Below are 25,630 nucleotides of genomic sequence, written 5' to 3' on the forward strand. Positions count from 1 at the left end.
CTTGCCCAGTGGATGTTTACAAGATGACAATTCTACAACCCCTTTCCTCAACACTCTGCCATGTCCCCAAAGCCTGCCTGCCCTCTGGGGATCATGCCTTTTTGAGACTCAAAGATCAAAGCAGAATCAAAGGTCCCTACAGTCAGTTCTCAGTGTTGCCAGTAAATCCAACAGCCAGGAACTTGTGACCCTTTCCCCTAAGTAAATTCCAGCAAAAGCCTCAGGACTTATTTCACAAAAGTCCTACAGAGCACATCAGAAAGACGAGCAAACCAGATGCGTACCACGAATATAAAGAAAATGGCAGTCATGCCACTGACCCAAAAATCTAGCCAAAGGGATGGGCAAGCTCGAGACCCAACTCAGAGATCAGAGCGAGGGAAATCATTCCCTAAGTCTAGAAAAATAAAAAATTGGGGGGAGAAAGGGTGGGAAAAAACCAGAGCTGTCTTTAAATATTTCAAGGGAAATAAAATTAGCCTCATTCTCTAAAAGGTATAGCAGGGCAGTGGGTATTTTCTGATAATGAAAGCTGTCAACACCCAAAAAGAGCTGCAGTGTGAGAGGGAGGTCCCCACCTGGGGAAGTGGGTGTACGGGAGAGAAGGCTGAGGACGGCAGCGCGTCAGACCAAGGATCCTGCCCATGTTGATGGGGACAGGGCAGGAGAGCCAAGCACAGGCCTCTCAGCCAGCATCTGCAAGGCACCCCTCACTCAGCCTCTGACTCTCTGAAACCCAGAGTGCCAGTCAAATCCAGCAAAATGTGGCTGACTTCACCGAGGAAGAAGGAACACTTCCCGCATTTCCCTCTGGACTGAGGCCTGGCTCTGTGCAGTAAGACAGGCAGCGAAAGGAGGAAGCGATGTAAGAAGTGGCTACGGGACAGAAAAGGAACCTACTGGGTGAATGGAGAGCTCAGCACTGATAGGATACAATCAGAATCGAAGATCTTCTCTCTTCAGAGCTGAGCAGAGAAAGTTTTTCGAATGCAGTTTTGGCTTCTCTTGCCCACCCGAACTCCTATGGCCAGTTGCTCAAAGAAGAAACACAGTTGTGTCTGAGGAAGCCCCACTAAGATCTGAAACTCTGTTTAACAGCTCACCCCCATCAGCCCGTCTATTTCTCCAGCCATGAACTTGACTAGGGGGAAGATGAATTGAGCAGAAGAGCAAGGCCAGGTGCTCAGAAATGCATCACTGACACATAGGAACAACATTTTCTCCCATTTATTGAACACCTACTATGTGCCAGACACTTAAGACTTTACAGTTTACATTACAAGTTACCTATTCATTTATAGCTGAGGAAATGAAAGCTCAGAAAAGTTAAATGGCTTGGCCAACATGTCTCCACTCCAAAATAATCATAGCGCATGTTCACTAGATGTTTCCTATGTACCAGATGCTATTTTTAAGCAACTAAATGTTATATATCATTTATCCCTCAAATTAACCCCATGAGGTAGCTTCTCCTATTGTTCCCATTTCATAGATGAGAAGCCAAAAGGGCCCAAGGGACTTATTCACAAAGTCACAAAACCACAAAGTAAAATATCCTAACCGTCTTTCGACTCTTTCCCCTGGGCCACACTGCCTCTGCAGTAGAAGGAATCACCCGAGCTCTGCCTCTGGTCTACCAGGCGGTGCCCTTCGGTAGACGAGGAAGGACGGGTGCTTTGCTTGGTGTTTGCACCTCTGTGTCCTGCACTGGGACAGACACACGTGTGCAGGACCAGGGGCCTACAGGACGCGGAAACAGCCTCCAGGAGGCCTGGCCATGCAACCAAACGCAGTCCAGCTGGAGGGCCCTCAACGCTGACCCTAAGTGCCAGCGCACCTCTATCCGATGTGAAGCGACACCTTCTCCTTGCCACCAGGCACAGCTTCGCTTCCCTTTGTTGTCAGGTCCCGCACCGCCCGCTGCCTCTTTCCCTGCCCAGGGGGAGGGGAAGGACAGATCTGTCTGCCGTCCGAGTCTGGTTTAAACTCTAACACTTTACACCATTTCTTCTTTTGCCAAGTGGATCCCAAACCGGGAGGCCTTTCAGAGAAGGCCAGCCCACCCAAAACACCAAACTAAGTAAAAAGAACTTTCCTTGAGCAGTGGCAGCAGCTGGCCCATGATGGGGAGTAATTATCACTGACATTGTTTAGAACCACCAGTGCATGGTGATGATAAAAAGAAGACTGACTTTCACTGGGCTTCAGTATTGCTTTTAAATTCCCTGCAGACCATGCACACCACCGTGGTCTGCACCCAGGGGACTGCTCCCACGCTCCCTGCCGCCTTGCAGGCCACTGCCCTGGAGGCTCCACGACTTCTTCAGCCAACACCTTGGCCAACAAACTGCCTGCTCCGCAGACACTTCCTTAATGGCGTGCCCGGCACTTATCCAATCAGAGATCAAGATTTCGCTTTTTAGAGATCAGAGTTCAAATGTCCATCAGGCTCAATCAAATGACTAGGGGGAAGATGAATTGCATTTTCCTTTTAGAAGTAAATGCTTGCTTTCACTTATCCATATCAAGTTGCAACTTTAATTGCTCTTATCTGCACAGAAATATCCCATCTATAAATCTGCCCATTCACTGCAACCATATGGCTGACTCCAGAGAAATGAAGTTGGAAACACCCTGCACCCCTAGCCGTCCTAACACCGGGCCTGTGCCATTCCTCTCTGGGGGGTTTTCTTCTGTCACCTGGAGGAGGCCAGGGCACTCATTGTTTTCCCAGTTTCTCCTGAAACGCCTCCTGCAGAAAGGCCTACGGCCCAGCCACAGAGGAGGAAAACCCAGCAGGGGAGAGTTAGGAGGGCCAAGCACCAGGCCGCCTGAGCTGCTCTCTCCCTGGTGCACGTCAAGTTCCAGTGATACACCAATACAGAGCAAGACTTTGGCTTACTTGAGCTGTTGTTCTCGATCTTCTGCAATGTTCTCAGAACCTTGTGTATGTCCTTCATGCTGGTGTCTCTCTGGCTGTATAAAAGAAGCCGCTGAGCATCTGAGAACAGGCGAGACACACTGCAGGGAGGACAAGAAAAGCACAAAAGCTCTGTTAGGCCAGCTCCCTCTCCCACTTGAGGAAACCTGGCTGCCGCGTTCTCCACTCCTGCTGCTCCCCGTGCCCAGCTTCCCTGATACTCTAGGCTTCTAAACACTGCCCAGCCCAGCCCCAAATGCTCCTCCCCATGTGTCCACCAAATCCTGCCACCTCCTTTGAGGCCCAGCCCATGTGCCTCGTCTCCAGGAAGCCCTCCCTCACATACACATACACATACACATACACATACACACACACACACACACACACATACACACATACACACATACACACACACACTCCCCCAGGACCCACTTATCCATGAGACACAGTGGGCATAGTACCTAGGACTCAGGCTGTTCTTGGAGTCCACACAAAAAAATTTTAATTTCTTTTAGAAGCAGAATAAAACCCCAAATTCAGAATGAATATGTATAAGATGAATCCAGCTTGGGTTATATTCACCTTTAGACGGACACACTTATAAAGTTCTTAATATTTCTGCATAGAAGGGGCCATGAAAACTACAAAGCCCATGGTCCGTGGACATTATAACGTGGCCCTGCAGCTTCCCCTGGACTGTCTGGGTGCACCTCCTACAGTCCATTCTAACTCCGACCATGGTCTGTGCGTTCCAGGAATCTTCACTGGCTCATTCGGCAAACACTTCCTAAACCCACACTGACGTTCGGTGTTGGAGTCAGGAGTCAGGAATACAAAAGTGAAGGGAGTTACATCCTGGCCCTCAGCAAGCTCACACCAGGGAAGAGAAAGACCAGACAGTGGGACGTGGCAGTATGAGAGGCACCGACAGAGAGAGAGGTGATCTGAGGGCAGAGGGGGCCTTGGCTGTGAGCTGGAGAGCAGGCCCCTTCCGTGCACATCTCTTACGTACCCCTCCCCAGCACCCAGGCCAGGCAGCTCAGATGCACAGAGAATGTCTGCTAAATGAGTGAACCGACACCTGGCGCAGAGGTCTCCCTGGGGGAGGCCAGCACACTCCTTGTCTTCCCTTCCCAACTTATCGGCCAGTTTTTGGAGGAACACTGTCTCTCCACACCCCCTACCGTCCCCCAGCCACATGACTTGCAGCTCCACAATCTTAAATCTGGCAGCAATTCTCTTGCCCTCATTCTTCGGACTTCATCGCACAAACCTTGACGGAAGCAACTTCACTCAAATCCAACCATTCAGAATTCTCCAGAGGTTGAGAAGGGAAGAAAAGAACTAACTGACAAGTTTGGGAAAGAAAACCTGACCTGGTACTTACATGGACTCGTTAAAGTTTCCAACCACGCCAGGAGCCTCACCAGGAGTTGGGTACCGGAAACACGGGTTATTGGCGTTGCAGATAATCCCCTGGACCCAGGGCAACGTTCCTGCGGAGGGCATGGCTTTGTTTGGAAAGTGGCCTGTTGACATAGAGAAGAAAAGCACAGGAGAAACATCAGTTCTTTGAAGCAGTTTGGGAACTTGACCTTTATCTCTACTGGCTCTATACTGTCTCATCGCAAATCTGTCTGTCCCTCCCCCATGTCCCAGAGACCTGCCACCTCCGACAAATCGACCCTGAGGTGGAAACCTGGCATCAGATAGCGATTCTTGATCTACTTAACATCATGTGTAGAATGGGATTCGTGGCACAAACCTTGGAGACATGGCGAGAGGGGTAGATTAGACCATATGCAGAAAGGGGCTGGTGTGCAGCTAGCACCTGATCAGCAGTTCATCTCCTACTGTTCCCCTCACTCTTCAGAGGGGCCCTGAGGATGGCCTAATCCAGGGGTGGGCAAACTTTTTGACTCGAGGGCCACAATGGGTTCTTAAACTGGACCGGAGGGCCGGAACAAAAGCATGGATGGAGTGTTTGTGTGAACTAATATAAATTCAAAGTAAAGGAGCGGAGGGGAGAGCAAGAGAACCGGATAGAACAGCCGGATCCAGCCTGCGGGCCATAGTTTGCCCACGGCTGGCCTAATCCGATGCAATTCCTTCATTCTCTAAAGAGGAAGATGCAGTGGCTGGTGAAGAACAGTCAGGGAACCCGTGCGCAGGACTGGGGGTGGAATCCACAATTCCGTCATCCACATCCATGCTCCTTCCCTCATATTGGTGCCCATCCCCCGCCCCCATGCACCTGAGCCCTTCTCAGGTTCCTCTGTACTGTCCACTCTTTGGTGTCACCTCCTCTGCCAGCTCACAAGATCCTCCGAGGTACTAAATAAATAGGCTAATTGGGGTCAGAGGTCATCTGCTGCTCATGTCCCTCATGGAAACCATGAGCCCCATTCAATAGGTCATCTCCCCACTCTCCTTTCCCTTCTTTACGGGGGAGCATGTGACCAACAGCAGGACTGGGTGTACTTGACTGATCAAAGGCACAGTTTGGTTTGGGGTAGTCTGCCCTGGTGCTGCTTCTAGGATATCATGATTAATGTGCCCCAGAGCAGGAGCTCCTAACCTGAGGACCAAACATGTGCGAATTCCTTTGGACAGAAAGGCCACGCTGCAGCTCCCATCATATTCTCAGCGTGTTCTGTGACCCCAAGTAGTCAACAACCATTGAGAGCCATGGCTCTCTAGGCAAAGAGCTGTGGGCTGCACAGACTTTGGGGTCAGACCTATTGAGAGTCACATCCAGCCTCTGCAATACACGAAGCAGAGACTTTGGCCAAGTCACTGAACCACCAACTCTCAGTTTCCTCATCTGTAAAACGGTGATAAAAATACAATCTACTTCACAGAGCTGCAGGAGGCATCCCAGGAGTTCCTACAGGCAAGCATGCAGCTCAGTGCCTGGCGCAGTGTAAAGGCTGTCAGGATTACTGAGGCACTGCGGTGCTGAGCCTACAGTCGTCCTCACTCTGCTACTGTCCTGCTAGGAATACTCCAAATCTCACAGCCACAACCTTCCTCCCAAGCAGGACCCCTTTCATTCATCCTACTATTTTCACACAAATATGCTAACGAGAGTCTTCCCAGAAGCTAACCCGCAGCCAGGACTGACTACCCTGCATTTCAGTACTGGGCACTTCTCTTCGTCCTTTTCTTCTCTTCATATTCCATCGAGAGTCAGCATCCTCAGCAAGGATGTAACAAGATCTGATCCCTGTGGCTACTCCGCAGGGACTCTGGCCTGTTCAACATTTACTCAGTTAACCTCCTTATCTCCCTGGTAATAGTTCAAGGAAAACCAAACAAGGTCCCTTGCCTGAGTCAGCTGCTCCTCATGCAGGGAGATTTATGTAACCCAACCAAGTACTCCAAGGACCGCAGGAGTCTCCCCTTGAACCTCCCCGAGATTCTGCCACCAAGGACAGGGTGGGTGTTGGTCCAACAGCACAGGGCCATGGGAGGTGAAGGTATTTCGGGCTATACCGGTGGGTGAAGCAAAGACCCTTCCCTGTGTGTTGTGTCCCACCTTATTTGCAAGCAAAAGCAGGAAGACGACTTGGCAAGGGGCACAGGATGACGATCAAATAGCATAATGGAGTCCCAGGACCCAGGAAAGTAATGAGGGCCTGGATGGCTCTGGGTCAAACAGGGAAAGATTTATGGGAAAGAATTATATGCCAATCCTTTGTTTCCAGAGACAACACACCTCTGCAAGATTCGCCTAAGCAATCTACCTTCCAGGCAGGTCCCTAGAATATTAGGTGAGGTGGCAAGAAGTACATAGGTGGGAGGCAAAAGTCTTATCTATAGGTATGAAAATTCCACAGCATTTCTGAAATTCTATGACCTAGATTCAGATAACTCTGGGTTAAAATTCAACAACTTGTTCAAGATCACAACCTCGGCAGGTGTCAGAGATATGAGATAAGAGGGGAAGACCCCAATTTCTGTCTGATCCAAAGCCAGCCTGTTCCTACTACACCATCTTGCCTACTTGGGATCATTCCAGAGAGAGAACAGCCAAGCAGGTGAAAAAACTGAGTTTTCCCATCAGTGGGGCTTAGGGCAATGCTTAAATAAAATCAAATATGCAGTTACTCATCAATCTTTGGGATTCCAAAAGAGAAGTCAGAATCACCTCCCAAGCTCTCAAACTGAGTGTGTATTTCATTTTACATTTTTTCCCTTTCTGGTGAAATCTGAAAATCACATCTGGTAGAATGTCCTGAGGTTGTGTGGCATTTTTTTCTAAAACTTGAGTATATGTAATGTGTGCTAGCAAATTAGCAGGTAAATGACTGCCTCGATGTGCCGTGGACTAGACCAAGTACGCAATTAACGGGTGACCCGGAGCCCCCTTTCCTGAAGAACAGTATCCTATAAGTTCATACATGATAGAAACATGATATATAATACCATTACATATCCCATAAGTCCAGGAGGCTGGCAGGGTGTGGGGAGAGCTGGTTAATGGTAGGGAAAGTTATAGGAGCAATGGAACAGAGGTTCCAGCTAAACCTCCTACATAAATGTGGATCATTTAGACTGGGACATTTCTGTAGTGTCAGTCCATCCAGCGTGCCCAGCCAGGAGAGAAAGACGTGACTGTGGAATAGCAACAACTGGATAGCATGGGGATTATTATAGAGATGAGAACACTCAGGTACCAAGAAGCTAAGTCGCCTGCCCAATGTGATATACCCAGTAATTGCTGAAGCCAGGATTCAAACCCAAGTAACCTGACATCTAGAGCATGTGTCCTTGGCCACTACTGTATTCTCTATGCTCACTGTAAAGGCTACAATCAAAACACAGGATTTGGGAGGCAGAGGACCTGAGCTTTTTACTTCATCTCTGTCACTTATTAGATGTGTGACCTTGGGCAAGTCCCTGCCCTTCGCTGAGCCCCAATGAACTTATCAAGCAAAGGGTAATAATCAAGTCTATTTTACAAGGTTGTTATGAGAATCAAATAAAATAATATCAGTCGATCTGAGAAGCTCTACGCAATTGCTGCTTAGAATTATGTTCCATGATTTGCAGCTGTGTAATAAAGACAGCTGACGGTGGTGTTAAGGCACTCACTGCCCTAGGGGCCTTTGTTAATCACCACTTTCTGAACCATCAGTAAGGTTATTTTACTTTCGTGATTTAAAATGTATGAAACAGACATTGGCTATTATTATAGTTACTATTATCACCATTCCCTAGGACTGAAAACAGCTTCCTGAGTTCAAGACTTATCCCAAAATTGAGAGCCTAGCTTTTCTGTTCCAACCCATTTACAGTGTTTCCTAAAGATAGTGTCTCGGGAGAGGTCAAGGTTAGCCCTTGCCCATGGCCTGGATTTCTCTTGCCGGTGGAGAGTCTCAGGCAGGATGCTCAGATACTCACATTCATGTTGTTCGTAGGGTGGGTAGCTCAGCCGAACGGAGATCAGGATCAGGAAGATAAATAGAGGCCAGGCCACTTCCAGCAACAACTGACACTGAGAGGGAAATAAGACAGAGCACTGTGAGTTTAAACAGTAATACGGATGCCTGACACTTTTGGGCTTTGGGAAATCCACAGAGAAGTTAACTCAGCAATTGATCAACTTCTCCAGTCTCTCCCACCATTCTCTAAGCTTTCATACCACTTTACTGTCTGCAGTTCTCACCCTGTGACATACTATTCCATACCTCTGTGTTTCCCCTAAGAACGGGAAGATGCTGCCCATCCTGCATCATCTGGCTCATTTCTGCTCATTCTGCAAGTCTCAAACAGACATATGTCCTTCCCCTGAGCTCCCACAGGAGCCGCGCCCCTGAAATCATCTGATTCTACCACTGGCTTCCTCGCAGCAATATGAGCACCCTGCAGGCAAGCCCTGGGTCCAGTCATCACTGTATCCCCAGCATTAGCACAGTTTCAGGTACACAATGAAGTTCATTTATTGAAAGAGGAAGGCCAGGGCCACCGGGCCTTGCTGTGCTAAATACACACCACCTCTGTTCTTCAAATGCACACAAAGTTGCTCCCCATGGGGCTAAGAAGAGGGCTCCAAAGGACAATGGAAATTCACACAGAATTCCACATTGACCTCCACACACCCAGGACTGGAAAGAGCTGGGAAGAGTGCAAAGCCCTCCATCCGGCAAGGTCTGGTCAACATCTCCAGTGGGTAGAAGATCATTAAATGTGTAAGTAAGCCCGATCCACAGGTTAAAGCAATGAGGTTTCTCTAAAGGAAAACCCTGCCTCAATGAGTTACCAAGGGATAAATAAAGCACAGGAACAGGATGGAAATCATTAGACAGAATTTAATTGAACCACTGGTGTTCAGACAACTACAGATGCTCCTCTACTTACAATGGGGTTATGCCCCAATAAATCCGTTGTAAACTGAAAATACTGTAAGTCGAAAATGCATTCAATACACCTAACCTACTGAACATCAGACCTTAGCTTACCTGACTTAAATGTGCTCAGAACACTTACATTAGCCTATAGTTAGGCAAAACCATCTCACTGTAGAGTGTGCGTTGTTTACTCTTGTGAACGTGTGCCCAGCTGGGAGCTGCAACTTACTGCTGCTCCCAGCATCCCAAGAGAGACCGTACTGCGTATTGCTAGCCCAGAAGAAGATCCAAATTCAAAGTATGGTTTCTACTGAATGGGTATCGCTTTCGCACCATTGTAAAGTCGAAAAATTGTTAGGTCAAACTATCGTAAGTTGGGGACCGTCTGTAGTTACACTGCCTGAAGAGTCTCAACTCTTTCTTCCTCTCATTTTTAGACTCTGGTGTTCTAATTAGGATGAACACCAAGAGTCCAGAAGAGTGATGAGGCCTGTGGTTAAGAGTAATTACAACTGTGGCTTCAGCACCATAAAGCCAAGCGACACTAGTATGAAATCCCCCCTCCCTCTTCTCTTTTAATAGAATTATTTTCGTCAACCTCAAGACCATATATATTTTTTGTAGAAAAATCAAAATTAAAAAATGTTTAAGTAGATATAAACCACCCCAATCCTACTTTGCAGCAAGAATTCCTAGTAAATTGAGCTAACAATGGTTCTCTGTTAACATTTTTGTTTTTCATTCTATGCATACATAAATAATATTTTTTCTACGAAATTGAGATTAGATATCATATATAGTTTTGTATTTTGCTTTTTTATTTAGCATCATGCTGGGAGTATTTTCCATTATATACAATATTCTCCTAAAATATGAATTTTAATGACCACTTAATATTCTACCCTGTGAATGGACTGTAATTAAGTTAACCTTTCTGCTGATTGCTGGTGCTTCAGATTGTCTTAGCGTTTCTCTTTATTATTTATTGTTGGATTTTTGGAATTTTAAACAGCCCATTTTTAATTTGCAAATGCCTTTGATATGGTTCCACATTAACCTTTTTTAAAAAATCTTCTATTTGAAAAGCAATATAAGGGTGTATGTCCTGAGGTGATAAGAAAATGGGTAATTTTTAAAATGCTTTCCTAAATTTTCCATAAATGGAACAAAAAAAACAACCCACCATTAGCCTCTAACTATGAGGAATAGTATACTATAGACTGCACACCAGGAAACACATAAAAGACAAATGGTCCCTCTTTGAAAGAAGGCATGCTGTTACTAGGGTGATGGGGCTAGTCTTGCTAAGTAGTTCCATAAGTGATCCCAAAGAGGCAACACACACTGAAATCTGCAAGCTCTCCAATGACATTGGGCCTCTCCTACCTGCTGAGTGGAAGTCCCTCCTGGGGAGGGGCGGAGGGTCCCCAGATACGCTCTGCCTTTATCAGCACTTGGCACATCAGGGACCCTATTTATATGGGAGCTTCTCCCCTAGTGTCACTTTCTTCTCACTAGGCCTACCACACCCTGAGAGCTTAACAATGCTTGTTGAGTAAGAGAATGAACTAAAGTTTATAAAATAATGAAGATGGAAATACAAAGCAGTTGAGCCCTTTGGGAAAGCAATTTGGCCAAATGTATCAGAAGACACGTTTATCCCTTTGACCAAATAATATCACTGGGGCTATGACCTACAGAACTAAATTCAAAATGTCAAAAAGCTACATATATGCATTTGTTCACTGAAACACTATATATGAAAAAATACTAGAAATAATTGCACAGCACTAGGGAGATGATTAAATTATGGTACATCTACTCAACAATTCAGTAGGCAGTCATTACAACAATGTTTATGAAACACAGATACTATTAAACATATAATATTAAGTGAAAAAAGCAGCACACGAAATTATATCTATTCCAAGCTTACAGCTGAATAAAATCACAAATATTACCCAGACAGGAATAAAACTTGTCAAAAATTGCATAACTGGGGATAAGTTCAGAAAAGAATAATCAACTCAGAAAAAAAGAAAATGAAGAGGATGAGAAAGATTGCATCAAACTTAAGCTCTGAAACTACCATTTGTGCTTTCAGGATAAATAGTAGCTACCATTTATGTAGTAGGCACACTATATACAGCTTATTACATTGAATCCAAGGCTAAAGCACAAGGGAGGGTCATCATAGGGCTGGTCCATGGCAGGGTTGAGATTAGCAGCCACTTCTGTCCAACCCCAGAGGCCACATATAAAATTCTATTTGACACAGGAAGTGGCCCAGGTGGGACATGACTGCACGAGGTGGCATGATCAAAAAAATCCGCAGGTTCCACAGAGGTAAAATGAACTCATGGCCTATAGAATTATTATAGCTACAGCCAATACTGAGTGCCTACTGTGTACCCGGGATTTTTATACATCTCATCTCTAACATTTAATTCTCACAATATCTCTGTGAGATCGGTTGTACGATTACCATTCCAGAAGTGAAGAAACAAAGGTTCAAACCAGTTATGAGCCACAGCCTGGTAAGGGGAGCCCACCAGCACTGGCACCCAACCCACTGACCCCTAGATCTGTCCGTGTGCATTCATCATGCCTCTCCTAGAGCCATGTTTGGGCCTCACACCCCTTAAGATGGCCACTTAGTCTACGGCTCACAGATCTGATCCAATGAATCAAGCCTAATGTTCCTGGGCATCTCTGCAGCCCCCACATCTAGGACCCTGTAGGGCAGCAGATGCTCAAAATAATTGGTTGATTGGATCTTCCCCATAGCACTGATAGCAAAGGGAAAAAAATCAGCCAGTGGGTGTAAGCAGATAAGAAAAAGAAGTAAGAAAAAGAGTGATAATAACAATAAAGGCGCACTCTTAAACAGATCTTACTAAATACCAGTGTTCTAAGTACTGTACATATGTTAACTCATTTAACCTTCAAACAACCTCATTAGTACTATTATTATACTCCTTTTACAGAATAGAACACTGAGGCTTAAAGAGTTACTATATTGCCCAAGGCAATAAGGTTGGTAAACAGCAGAACCAGGATTCAAAGCCAGTCTGATTCAAGGGTCCCTGCTCTTAGCCACTAGGCATCACTATTACGAGAGTATCTAGATTATTGATCTTTCAAAATCCTTGGTAGCCTGAGTTACTAAAATGTATGAATGAATGATGAGATTGCCTCCAAAGCTCATACCACCCAAAACAGAAAACTCATGGAGAGAAAAAACTTAATCCATGCCCTTTTACTCTGCACCTCTAAAATTATACCTGTCATTCAACACAAAAGCCACCTTACAAACTCAGGGGGATGTTCTAGGCTTTTTTTTTTCAATCCTCACCCAAGAATATGTTTTTTAAAGAGAGAGGAAGGGAACGGGGAAGAGAGAGAGAAACATAGATGTGAGAGAGAAACATTGATCGGTTGCCTCCTGTACTTGCCCAACCCAAAACCTAGGGATGTGCCCACATTGGGAATCGAACCTACAACCTTTAGGTGAACATGACGATGCTCCAGCCAACGGAGCCACCCGACCAGGCTAGGCATTTCTTTTCCTAATAGTCTCCTTCTAGAAACCTAACTGCCACGCTTGCCATTCTGGCTCCACTCATCATCCAAGTAAGATTTCTCCCATCCCTAGACTTAGCACTTTTCCTTCACATAGTCTGTAAGAAATAGCTTGGAAATAAAACTGATACTTTACTGTTATAAAACCCTATAGAAAACTCTTCTAAATCTTGTTTAGGTACCTACCCACCCACCTCCACATCTCTCCCTCTCCCCTCTCCCCCCCAGAGAGGAACATTGTTTTCAAAAGGCGTTTCTCACCAAAGTCAGACCGTCAGGAGCCTCCCTTTAGTGTTGGGTGTTAAAACAGTACGTAATTCTGATGTTTAAGTGATTGCTACACTGAGCTGCTCTGGGAGCACCAAAGGCACCACTTTGTGCCTTCTGTCTCGTTACTCCTCAGCTCTAACATGGGACACTCCAAGCGAACACCTGGAGAGCAGGTGCTGTTCTCAAGAGCAGCACTATTGACACAGGTAACTGTTGAGGGGACTCTCCTGTGAACTGTAGGATGCTCACCGCACACATGTACTCTACCAACCACCCCCGCCCAGGCCAGTGACAACCAAAAGATGTCTCCATATATCACCAAATGCCCCTGGGGCATTACCTAACGATAGGATACTTTTTAGAACTTGGTAAGGTAATAAGATTTAATGGGAAAGAGAAAGAGAGGAAATTATCAAAGACTGTTCTGAGAGGCAAAAAGGGAGGGTGGGACAATGAGTTGCCCCAGATCTCAGTGTTCAAAGTAATAGCACACTGTGCTGTATCAGCATCAAAATAAAAAATATGTACCAAATGACCAAACAAATAACCCCAAATAGCTCCCTACAGACATAACAGTGTGATAAATGTCCCAAATATAACTAGAAAAGGAATCACTGTTTAATAAAAGTTGCTAGGATGATATGATATGATATGAATGTAAAGAAAAACCATTTTTAAACCCATCCCTGATACCATACACCTCAATTAGGTCTGTGTAAATTAAAGTGAAATCTTTAAGATCAAATCAGAACAATGCTAGAGGGGAAAACATTTTTTTAAAAACCCAGACCTGCCCTCTCAGAAGTATGTAGCCTCATGCATTGATAGTGGCTTTTTAAATTGGTTTAATCCTTTGGAAGGACATCTGATCATAGACTTCAAGGGCCATTCCCCTTTGACCTAATAATCCTGCTCCTGAGATTGTAGCTTAAGGGAACAATACAAAAGAAAAGCCTGTATGTATAAAATCTTCATAGTAATTCATTCATAACAGCAAATGCTGGAAACCATCTAAATGTTGGCAATAGAGAATAAACTTAGAAAATAAAAACTGTGTTGATAGATTATTGTAAAGCTCCCAGAAATGTCAATGGACTCAGCCCGAGGGTAAATTTGGGACCATAAGATGGAATTCTTCCTCTAACCTCTAACTACTTTACTAACCTACAATACGTTCTTCACTGTGAAGCAGGAGCTGTAATGCACACCTCTCAGGATCGCTGTGAATATCAAGATAATGCATATAAAAGTGCTTTCAAAACTACAAAACACAGCCTATGCATCAAGAATCATTATTATAAATATGAAGATTATTTGGAAATTTGGGAACAGACACACCGAGTAATGTTCAAGGAAAGAAAGAAACCATAAAATGGAACACGTGTATGTAATGACTTCACTTGTCTCCCTGGGCCGTCGTCACTCAAGTCCCCTTAGTACCGAGGACCAGGCATAAACTGACCCTCAGGGACTCCTTTTGCACATAAACTAAAACTCAGCTGCCCTTTGCCAACTGCAAAGCCCTGCCTGGCCTGGCCCTGCCGACTCCCGGCTCGGCCCCAGCCGGTCTGCATTCGCGCCACCAGCGCCACTGACTTTTCTCTTCCTTGACTCAGGAACATGTGTTAGGCCCCGTGGCCTTCACACTCTGTGTCTCTGCCGGGAATACAGTGACCTTGATCTCTGGGCTCCTGATGTTCCCCTGGCTAGTGGCTGCTGAAACTTAAATGTCATGACCTTCCCTTCTAAATCAAGTCCCTACCCATAGCCTGGCAGTATCCAACACAGAACCACAGTTTGTCTTCATGACACTTATCACAACGTGTTATTATATGTTTACTTACATAATGATGTGTTTTATACCTGCTTTTCTCACTTCTTTAAGGACAGGAATCATGTCTGGTTCACCACTATGTGCCCAGGTCACTGTCCCACATGTAGTAGAAGATCCATAAACATTTACCCAAATGAAACGATAAATGGCTATTTGTTCTAATGTTCTCCATTCCACGGAAGGGAAAACTAAAACCTAGGAGAAATGAGTTTCCCCTAAACCCAATGGCATATGGTGGCCAGCCTGCAGTCAGAATTGAATTAGAAGTAGATAATGATTAGAATTATTATTTGGATTTGAACTATCACTGCCAAAGACTAAGGACAGGAAAGAAGTGTATCAGGTTAAAGTGGAAATGGGAGGAGATAAGAAGTTTTCCTCTATTCTGTACAATTCTATAATGGCTCTTAAATAAAGAGTTTAATTTTTAATAACTTATTCTTATCATTAAACAATGCCCAAATACCGATACTCTAATGTATGCAATAACTAGAATTATCTATTTTCCCAGCCACGTGGCCAGTCAGATCTAATTGAGAAAATATTTAATAGCAAAGGCAAAAAAAGAAAAAGGGGGGGGGGGGCAATATGGCCGTACTCTGTCTACGGGACCTTGGCCTCTGGCTCAGCCTAATACCAGATGAGGATCAGAAAAACTCTGATCCCTCTTCCTGTCCCCTAAGCTCTGTTTGTACGGAATGACTGCCACCCACACAGGTTAACCGTTACTCTGAACCCAAACTGAGCTTTGCACCCAACTTTCGCAACTCAATTTCAATGTATTCTTTGCCCAACAAGAACAGCAGAAAGCTAACCCTGGCTGATGGTCCCCATGATTTTGCACAAAGGGGACACCGGAGAGAGGTCCCCAGAATTCACCAGCAAACAAAGACACAGCAAAAAGGCAAACAACCGCCTCTCAACAGGGTAGCTCTGGGGAGAACTGGCAGATCCCAGATTCTACACAGTCTTTCTATTCTTCCTGGCAGCAGCACACAAGGCCCCTAAGCAGGGGAGCCTCCTTGAGACCCGAAAACTAAGAGCCCATATAACACATGCGCCACTCACTGAGCAAATACTTACTGAGCATATCCCTGATGCCAGGCTCTGGGGCCATGTGGGTACACGGCAGGATGGCAGAAGAAGGGAAATGAGCAATGATTTTCTGTTCACTGTGGGCAAGAACTATCATGGAAATGCTAACTTCTTCCTCACCTAATGGGAAGGACGGTTCTGACTAGGTGAGCTAACCAAGTGGCACCAAACCCTTAGCAGGTTCCACTGTTAAACAGTATCATCTAGAAATCCAAGCCAGGTGCACTGGAAAGTCGCTACCAATCAGAAGTTAAGATCCAGGGACATTAAACCTTTCGTGCAAAGAAAGCCAAGCCTGCTTTAAAAAGGAGGGGTGGGTGGGGCGGGGAAGGCTGGGCCTGTAGGAAACTGGTTCTTGTGCTGCTTCCATGGAAGACCCAGCCTGGACTGCTGTCCTCTGGCCCAAACCCCAGTTGTGTGGATTTCCCATGGAGCAGGCCAGATCTTTCCAACTCTTGACAATCTAAGCACCTGGGACCTGAAACAAACCATCCTTCTTTCTGGCTCAGCAAAACGCAAATCTTTTAGAAATCAGGAAGGGAGGTGACTAACTGGACCAGCCAGCAGGCAATGATATACAATCTAGGAAAGCCCTTTTGTATCAGGATGGTGTGTCCCTACTTCTTCCTTCAACAGGCACTCTGGCATAAGACTGCAAATTGCCTTGACTAAGCCTGCCTATCTCTCCAATCTTAACTCTCATTAAACCCATTCGCTACATTGAGCAAGCAGCAACACGCTCAAGACCAGCGGAGACAGGTCCATTCTGGATGGCCCAACCCCCACATCCTGTTACAGGACTCGGATTCCTTGGCTGACCACAAGGAAATTCCTTCCCTGCTTTGTGCCTCAGTATTGTTATCTGTGCAATGGAGGCTTGGACTGTACTACCCTGAAGACCTCCTTTCATTGCTAAGATGGTATGATTCTTCCCACTACTCACTGGCTAATGGGCACACCACAGCAGAAATGATTTCCTATCACGCGGGCTGCTACAACCAGGATGAGAAGAGGCAGGAGATCGGAACCACACGGTCGCTAAGAAATGAGGATGACAGATGAATTTGGGAACACCAGAATCTGGGAAGAGCCACGGAAGGCAGGGGGAAAGGTGAAGGAGTCGGGAACTTCAAGATCTTGAGAGGGAAGATTAAAAAAAAGGTTACCACTGGAAAGCAATTTGACATAGTGGTTTAGAGTGCCCACTCTAGAGTCAGAAGGCCTGGATTGGAACTCGACATGTGCTTCTGGGGACCCTGTAAGTTCCCCAGCCACAACAAGGACATGAGTACTTCACGGAGTCACAAAAAGATTAACCCAGTTAATAGCGCACTATTGAGTGCCTAGCACATGGAAGCTCATTCTAAGTGTTTGCTTCCTTATATAATAGTAGAGGCCTGGTGCACAGGTTCATGCACCAAGTGGGGTCCCTCGGTGTGGCCTGCGGGGATTGGGCTGAAACCGGCAGTCCAATACCGCCTGCCGCTCCGGCTCATCCCAGCCCCTCTGCGGCTAGCGCCCAGTCAGTCCCCATAAAGAGAGGCTCACACTCGCCAACGTGAGCCCTGTGTCTGGCACCCATCGGTCAGCTAGTGCAGGGGTCGGCAAACTCATTAGTCAACAGAGCCAAATATCAACAGCACAACGATTGAAATTTCTTTTGAGAGCCAAATTTTTTAAACTTAAACTTCTTCTAACGCCACTTCTTCAAAATAGACTCGCCCAGGCCGTGGTATTTTGTGGAAGAGCCACACTCAAGGGGCCAAAGAGCTGCATGTGGCTCGCGAGCCGCAGTTTGCCCACCACGGAGCTAGTGGCATTCCCACTGTGGGAGTGCACTGACCACCAGGGGGCAGCTCCTGCATTGAGCGTCTGCCCCCTGGTGGTCAGTGCGCATCATAGCGACGGTTGTTCGGTCGCTTAGGCTTTAAATATATAGATTAGGTCTTATATTTTACCATTATTATATCACTAAGACAGGCAGGATACGTTAGATACACATTCTAGTTCCTACTCTCTCATTAGTGACCTTGGGATTCAGGTCCCCACTAGTAATGTGAAGGGCTAAACAAAATTGCTGTTCCTCAAACTAGAATCTGTTTGTGGGGGGATTGGGGGGTGGGGACTAGGGGGTATATTTTCAATGGATTACATGTGAGTTCCCTATGAGAATTTTAACCATATTGTGTTTTCATTTTCGTGGTCATCTAAACAAACTAGAATAACATGTCTGGATTTTCCAAATGCCTATTTTATAACCAAGTTCTGGCACAAGATTTCAAAGCCTAAGTTTATATTTGTGTTTGATTGTGTTGGCACCATAATTGTAGCAGACTAATGAGGAAGGAACAGATGCAGACGTGATTTATGAATGATGAGATTGGACCAAATGAAAGCCAAATGGTATCAAATGAAGGTCATGGGAAAAATGGTTGGAGAACTGAACCCTTAGAACATAGGCTGTCCAAACCCACAGAATGGCACCACAGCATCCCCTACCATATTCATGTCACTCCTCATGGTTTGGGTTCGGCTATACAATGTCAGCTGTCCTACTACATTTATTTGAATTGTATTGATTTGGTTTGCATTTAATTTGTAAGTGATCATATGGTTTATAATAGCATATACAATAAGGGGGGGTCTAGTTTCACATATGTACATATTTAAGTAACATTATAATAACAAGAAATTTAATGAACACAAACGGACCTTAACATTTTTATTTTAAAAAGGTCCAAATAGTATTCTAGTCTGAGAAACTATATTATATTATCTCCAAGGTCCCTCCTAGTTCTTTGAGTCTAAGAAAGATGATCATTTTGGTTACATTAAGCTCCACTAAGACAGTCAATGGGGATGCAGGCTTAGAATTCAGGGCAGAAAACAGACTTAGATGCTAACTACAGAGAGGTACAGCTAAACCCAGGAGAGTAGATGGGATTTCTAAGAGTGTTCAGAGATAGAGAAGCAAAGAGCTGGCATTGAACTTCAAGGAGTTCACCATGCCTTACAGCTTTCGCCTTCCTCTGTGGAAAAATACCATTCACTTACGCATTACAGATGATCTAAGAATTACCGCCCCATCCAGGCAGTGAATGGCTTATAACCCTCCATAGGAATAAAACAATGTTCTGTTTTATTTTCCTCCAGGCTTGCAGTCAGAGCTGAGAGAGTCCACACTGGCACTAAAAGATCCAGTCTCTCTAGAAGCTGGGCCATTAACTCACTTCATTCCCACTCTTGGAGAGCCACATGGCCCCCGGAGCTGTAGGAAAAGGAGGCGAAGGAACGGCTGGGGGCAATTCTGTGCCACATTCCAGAGGTCAGAACTCACGCCTGGGCAATAGCGTAAACCCAAAGCTAACATTTCTGCCCTCAATAGTAAGTGATAGAGCCCACCAGGGCCACATTCATTCAATCACTTTGAGAAAACCAACAAGACTTCCTTTCCTCTCTCCTCCAATCCCCAAGTCAAAACCATGAAGTAAAGTATGGGAGAATGCCCTCCACCCCAAGAAACCCAAGCTTACTGTTTGTCTTCTTCTGTAAGTGAAGTTCTTCCACAGCAGCAGCCTCAGCTGAGGCCAGCACGCCATGCTAGCTCAGCTGGCACCCACCGCAACCTGAGCGTGGCTGGGAGCGTGGAGGCAGTGGCCAGAGCTCACAGCAGAGACGCTGTGGCTGGTCATTAACTGAAAGATAAAGCAGGCAGGGAGAGAGCTGTCAGTTATTGCTGCAAAGCCAGACATACGCCAATGAGGGCAGTTGCTCCAGCCCCCTCACCTGAGCCCTCAATCCCAGCACTGCGTCATGACTGCTTCCCAATAGGTCCCCGATAGGTCATGAGTCCTCGACTTCCGGCCTTGGGCTTCTCCAGTGAACAGGGATTCTGGCAGTTTTCTGGGGGCAGCCCGGGAGCTAGCTGTTATAATCCTAATAATTTTCGCTCCACGGGTGTGACCATTTGGGGATGAAAAATACACTTATGCAAACAGATTGAAGTGAGCAATCTGAGGTGGTGGAAACACTGAGTTTGGAAGTGGAAGCCTGGCATCCGAGGGACCTGGCTCCCTTCTCTACGGAAATGCCTCCCCTCACATAAAAAGTCAGCAGCATTTATAAAGTTTGCCTTGAACCTGCTGTAAGTTATGCTATTTCCTTCAATTGGCTCAAACAACACTGTTGAGTCGTTCAAATGATAAACAACATCATTGGCAAAGCAGTTTCCCAATCTGGGAAGCCCCCGTGTGTTTTAAGATGACTGTGAATAAACACCGAGGCAATGCTACTGACACCTGGCTCCCAGGTGGTGAGGACAACCCCAGTGCTGCGTGTCTTCGGAAAGAAAAACAACATCCCGTGGAGAAACAAGTCAGCTAAGGCGAGTGGGGAGCATCGCCTGTGAAACTGACAGGCTCCCACCGCCCAGACATCTGTACCCTCTGGCCTTGCTCCATCTGCACCTGCATGAAGGGCCCAGCTGCTCCTTGCCAGGTGTCACAGGTGCCTCCATGGAGGACTGCTTTGCCGTGCTAGAAGGGGAGGTTCTCGTAAACAGGGGATACAACATTTCTACGTGTCCCAATTGCCCACGCAACAACCGTATTCACTTAATGCCGGAATAATCCCAAGTAGTCCTACCACAGTTAAAGTTGGGGGAGGGGCAGAGAAACGAAAAATAGAAGAAGGGAGGGATGCACAGGTTAAAGCTGGGCCCTGCTGGCACTCCACAGCCATGAACCCTCAGCGGAAACCAACTTTACTTCTAAAGTGGCTCCGTCAGTCATCATGGCGGGTAGTGGAGTAGAGGTGGGAGTGGGATTTAGGCATGAGGAACAGTCAGCAAAAAGAGCTAAGAATGTAGTGACTGCTTGTGCACACAAAACAAGGTAGTAGACTAAAAGTGCATGAGTGCTCATCAGATCTCAGTGCAAAGGTCAGCCCCTAGTAGGCTCTTACCCTTTTGTCCCCCACTCCACAAAGACTTGGATTAAAAACTTCTAGAGAAGAAAAGCGAGTGGAGGGAATTTGCAGTATCTGTGTAGAAGGCATGACCCATTCATCCATTATGTATGCAAATTCATTCCTTGGCAATCCAACAAATTAGGAGTTCTTCTGAAATATTCAAGATATATATATATATATATATATATATATATATATATATCCTAAAAGTTCTCACTCCAAAAAGAGGAAGAGGTAAACCAGCACCAGTCAGTTTGCAATTTGTTGTTTAAAAGATAACTGGCCTCTGAGCACAGAGAGCAGGATGTCATTGTGCCTGTAATCCCAGTGTCTCCGAACTAGCCTAGGACAGGGCTTACATTCCAGAAACAGTGAAATAAATTATTAGCTAGTTTTTCTCCTGCAAAAGCTACTCTCCAGCAATCGCTTAGTTGATTCAGAAGTGACATGAATCTTTTCAGATTTCCAAGGCAACAGACAAGGAGGCGGTTAGAACACTAGTTTGTAATTTAAGAAGAGAAAATGTAACCTAGTACTAAAAGCCCAGAGGTGCATTAGCCCCAACTTCCCACCTATGTACCCTTGCCCAAGCCTTTCCGGAAACAAGTTCTTTGCTCCTATCTTATCTTTCTCTGTTCTATCAGTACCCTCCCGCACAGAAATGGACATGCTGTCCAGACATTCTTTTCTATTCCATTATTTCTGGTAAATCCATCGGGTGGGTGTCTGGAAAGGTAGGAAGGGCAGAGTAGAAAAGACAAAATAGAAATATCCTAGTGATGGAGTCCAAAGCACAGAATTGCCTCCCCTACACCTCAGTGGAGAATCTCAGGAGGAGGGAGGACACACCTCTATAAAAGGCTCGCAGGAGGAGATTTGGGGTAGAGTATTTTCCTAAAATTTGAGTTTGTGCATCTTTAGATGCTGGTTCTGACCCTAGGAACCCTCCAAGAGACCCTCAGATAAGGTTAGCAAGAAGTAGCCCAGAGCGGCAGTAGAAGGTTCTGCTCTGGCTTTGCTGGGTGCAAACAGGCAGGCTTCTTGCCCCAGTTCCCGTCCCCGCTTGGCATGGCCCTGGCCACCCACGTAATTCCCTCCTCCCACCTCAAAACGCAGTGATCACGGGGAGGAGCAATTCTGTCCAAAGAAGCAGGTTTGGCAGAGCCCAAACCCCTCTGCTCAGGTAACTGAAGCCAAGGGGACATTTCCACATCAGTTTCCCAAAAAGCGAGAGAACAAACAAAGTGAAAGCTATAGAGAAGGCAGGACTGTGTACTAGATTTCTCAATGTTTCAGAGCTAGCAGCACACTCACTCCTGCCCTTCTGCACACTTCCAGTTACTGGCTGGAAAGGATCCCACTGCACAATCACTGCCAGGCCACAGGCCACTCTCAGTTGCACCAGCCACGTCGCTGGGCTCCCTGCCCCCAGACTTATCCCACTCCCATCCATTACCACAGAGCAACCAACACTATTCAACTACACCAAGTACATGAATACGCCATTCCCCCACTTAAAACCACCATCTGCGGCTCAAGTTCGATCCTCACTATGGTTTACTTGGTGTCCCTGTTGACTCCGGTCTCCTCGCTCGACACTCCCCACCTCCTGATGCCTAGAAAACTCCTTACAGGCTCTGACTGGGCCACACTCTCTCCTGTCCCTGGGACTTCCTGGTATGACCCTGGTCCTAGCTTAGATCTCCATTCAGCTGTCACTGGGTCAGGATCCTTTCCTGGTCCCCTCCCGGACACTGACACCCCTGCTCTGCGGACAGCCTGCTTTCCATTGCTGCGTGTCTCCCACATTCTGAGTGCCAGCAGGGGCCATTCCTGTCCCTAGTAAGGAAAATAGTACCTGGTACCGAGTAAGCACTCGGGGACTGTCTGCTTAATTAATTAATTAATTAAGAGATGGACATGAGAAATAGGGTTTCAGACTCTAAGGGTGGTGGCATGTCTGGGCCTACAGTAACCGATTTCTCAAGCTTGATTAACTAATTTGGGCAAATTGTCCCCAGAGAGGGAGCTCCATGTTCAGCAAGCTTCCACCACACACTTGCGATGGCCACAGAGGACTGCTGAGTTTCCCAGGTGACTCCTGCGGCATCCAGGGACATGTAATTGAATCTAGGTCAGCTTTCCACAAACAGCAGGTTTAGCTACGCATGGAGCAGGCCCCTCCAAGGCCAGGGGAGCCACGAACATGCTTTTGGCCATGCTTCATGTCCAAGTGCTCCATGTTCTCTTCCCAGGTCTCCTTATTAGTCACACAAGTGGATCACCCTTGTCCAAATTTAACAGTTTCCATACCCTCACCTTTCTTTTGTACCTGGAGGAAGTGACTGCAAACTTCGGCCAATTTTTGAAAGAAATCTTCACTTCAAATGCCATCTTAAAAGCTATTCATATCTAGAAAATACAACAGACTGCGAAAACATGACCTTCTAAAATAAAGATGCTCAACATCATTAGTTGCTGAGTATTACCTGACCATAAAAAAGAATGAAATCTTATCATCTGTGACAGCCTGGATGGACCTAGAGAGTATTCCGCTCAGTGAAATAAGTCATTCAAAGAAAAACAAGCATCATATGATTTCACTTCTATGTGGAATCCAAAGGACAAAATAAACGAACAAACAAAATAGAAACAGACTCATAGTTACAGAGAGCAGACTGGTGGTTGCCAAAGGGGAGGGGATATCGGGGACTGGATGAAAGAGGTGAAGGGATTAAGATGTACAGATTGGCAGTTACAAAATAGTCATGGGTATAAAGTACATCACAGGGACTATCATCAATAATATTGTAATAACATTGCATGGCGCCAGGGGGTTCTGGAACTATTGGGGGAACACTTTGCAAAGTATATGATTGTCTCACTTGACTGTATTTGTATTATGCTGTACACTTGAATACAAAATAAAACTGAATGTAAACTGTAATTTAAAAATAACATTTAAAAAAAAAGAGAAAAGAAAGCAGCCAAAATCCTCCCCCTATTTTTAATTGCTTTTGCAATAGACCTACAGATTTTCCTTAGGCTAAAAGGAGAAACCCCAAGCAAAACCGGGTTTTGTTATAATAAAAGAGAAAATGAATTTAATTTTTAAAAACCCCAATGAACTACCACTACACACCCACCGGAACTACTAAAATGTTTTAAATGTTAGAGTTAGCGAGTATGTGAAGCAATGGGCACTCCCATACACTGCTCGTGGGAATGTAAAATGGAACAGCAACTTTGCCCAACAGTTCCTGTAGTTACACACAGACTGAGGATAAAGCCCAGCCATCCCACCCTAGGTATAACAGTGCCCCCTTATCCGCAGGGGATGTGTTCCAAGACCCCCCCAGCAGATGTCTGAAACCACAGATAGTACCAAAGCTTTTAGACTATGGTTTTTCCTATACATACATACCTATCATAAAGTTTAATTTATAAATTAGGCACAGTAAGAGATTAACCACAGTCACTAATAATCAAGTAGGGCAATTATGACCAGATAGTATAGTACAAGTTATTTGACACTATTAAGTAAAATAAGAGTAACTTGAGCACAAGCACTGCAATATGGTGACAGTTGATCTGATACCGAGATGGCTACTAAGAGACTAACAGGCAGGGAACATACATAAAGTGTGGATATGCTTAACGAAGAGATAATACATGTCCCAGGCCTTACAGAACAGGATGGTGCAAAATTTTTTCATGCTACTCAGAATGGCAGCCAACTTAAAACTTATGAATTGTTTTGTTATGGAATTTCCATTTAATGTTTTTTGACTATGGTTAACTGTGGATAACTGAAACCACGGATAATGAAACCACAGATAAAGGGAACCACTGTATTTACCTGAAAGAAATGACAGCGTATGTTCACATAACTGTACATGAATTTTTGTAGAAGTCCTATACAGAACAGCCCAAATTGAAAACAACCCAAATGTTCATCAACTAGTAAATAGATTACAATGGAATACTACTCAGCAATAAAAAGGAACAACCTACTGATACACGCAGCAGAATGGAGCAATCTCAAAAGTCTCAGCTAATAGAAACAAGCCAGACACAAAAAACTACATACTGCAGGACTCCGCTCATTCTCACATTCTGCAAAATGGAACAATAGGGACAGCAATCAGATGAGTGGTTATGGGTCGGGGAGAGGACAGACTGTAAAGGAGCACAGAATGATGGAAACATTCCACATCACAATTTTGGTAGTGGTTATATAACTATTCCCATTTATCACCGAACTGCTCACTTAAAAAGGATAAACTTAATTGTATGTAAATTATATACATCAATAGCCTGACTTTTCCTCCCCCTCACCCCCGGAACCAGAATAAGAACTTGCCTTCCATTACAATAATTAACATTCTCCACAAGTCCAATCATACCTTGGAAGACCTAAGAACTGCATAGTGTAAAGCTTGATTATTGTGGAATTCCCCAGGAAGGTGAATAGTGAATCAAATATTCACCATCTATTCATTGAACAAACAACTGTAACCTTAACTTTACAAGACTTCTATTCGCCACAACAAATACTGATTGAGTTCCTCTTATGTGTCAGGTGCTGTTCTAGACATTGGTGAT

At 45.3% G+C, this 25,630-nt stretch overlaps 1 protein-coding gene across 2 annotated transcripts in view; it reads right to left on the reverse strand.

The window, feature by feature from the left end:
• ABCA1 (ATP binding cassette subfamily A member 1) overlaps positions 1–25,630 on the reverse strand; it is a 114,353-nt gene that overhangs the window by 73,264 nt on the left and 15,459 nt on the right. Inside the window, exons 1-5 of one of the 2 annotated variants that reach the window (XM_080669976.1) lie at positions 19,844–20,156; positions 19,591–19,752; positions 8,330–8,423; positions 4,311–4,452; positions 2,903–3,021 (exon numbers count right to left, since the gene is read on the reverse strand). In XM_080669976.1, the coding sequence (XP_080526102.1) occupies positions 2,903–3,021; positions 4,311–4,452; positions 8,330–8,423; positions 19,591–19,656 (421 nt within the window). In that variant the 5' untranslated portion in view covers positions 19,657–19,752; positions 19,844–20,156. Of the gene's footprint in view, positions 1–2,902; positions 3,022–4,310; positions 4,453–8,329; positions 8,424–19,590; positions 19,753–19,843; positions 20,157–25,630 lie in introns of those variants that run through there. The other variant, XM_080669975.1, reaches the window with a different exon arrangement.

The sequence above is a fragment of the Plecotus auritus genome (genome assembly GCF_963455305.1).
Source record: "Plecotus auritus genome assembly, chromosome: 5".
NCBI classification, from domain to species: domain Eukaryota; kingdom Metazoa; phylum Chordata; class Mammalia; order Chiroptera; family Vespertilionidae; genus Plecotus; species Plecotus auritus.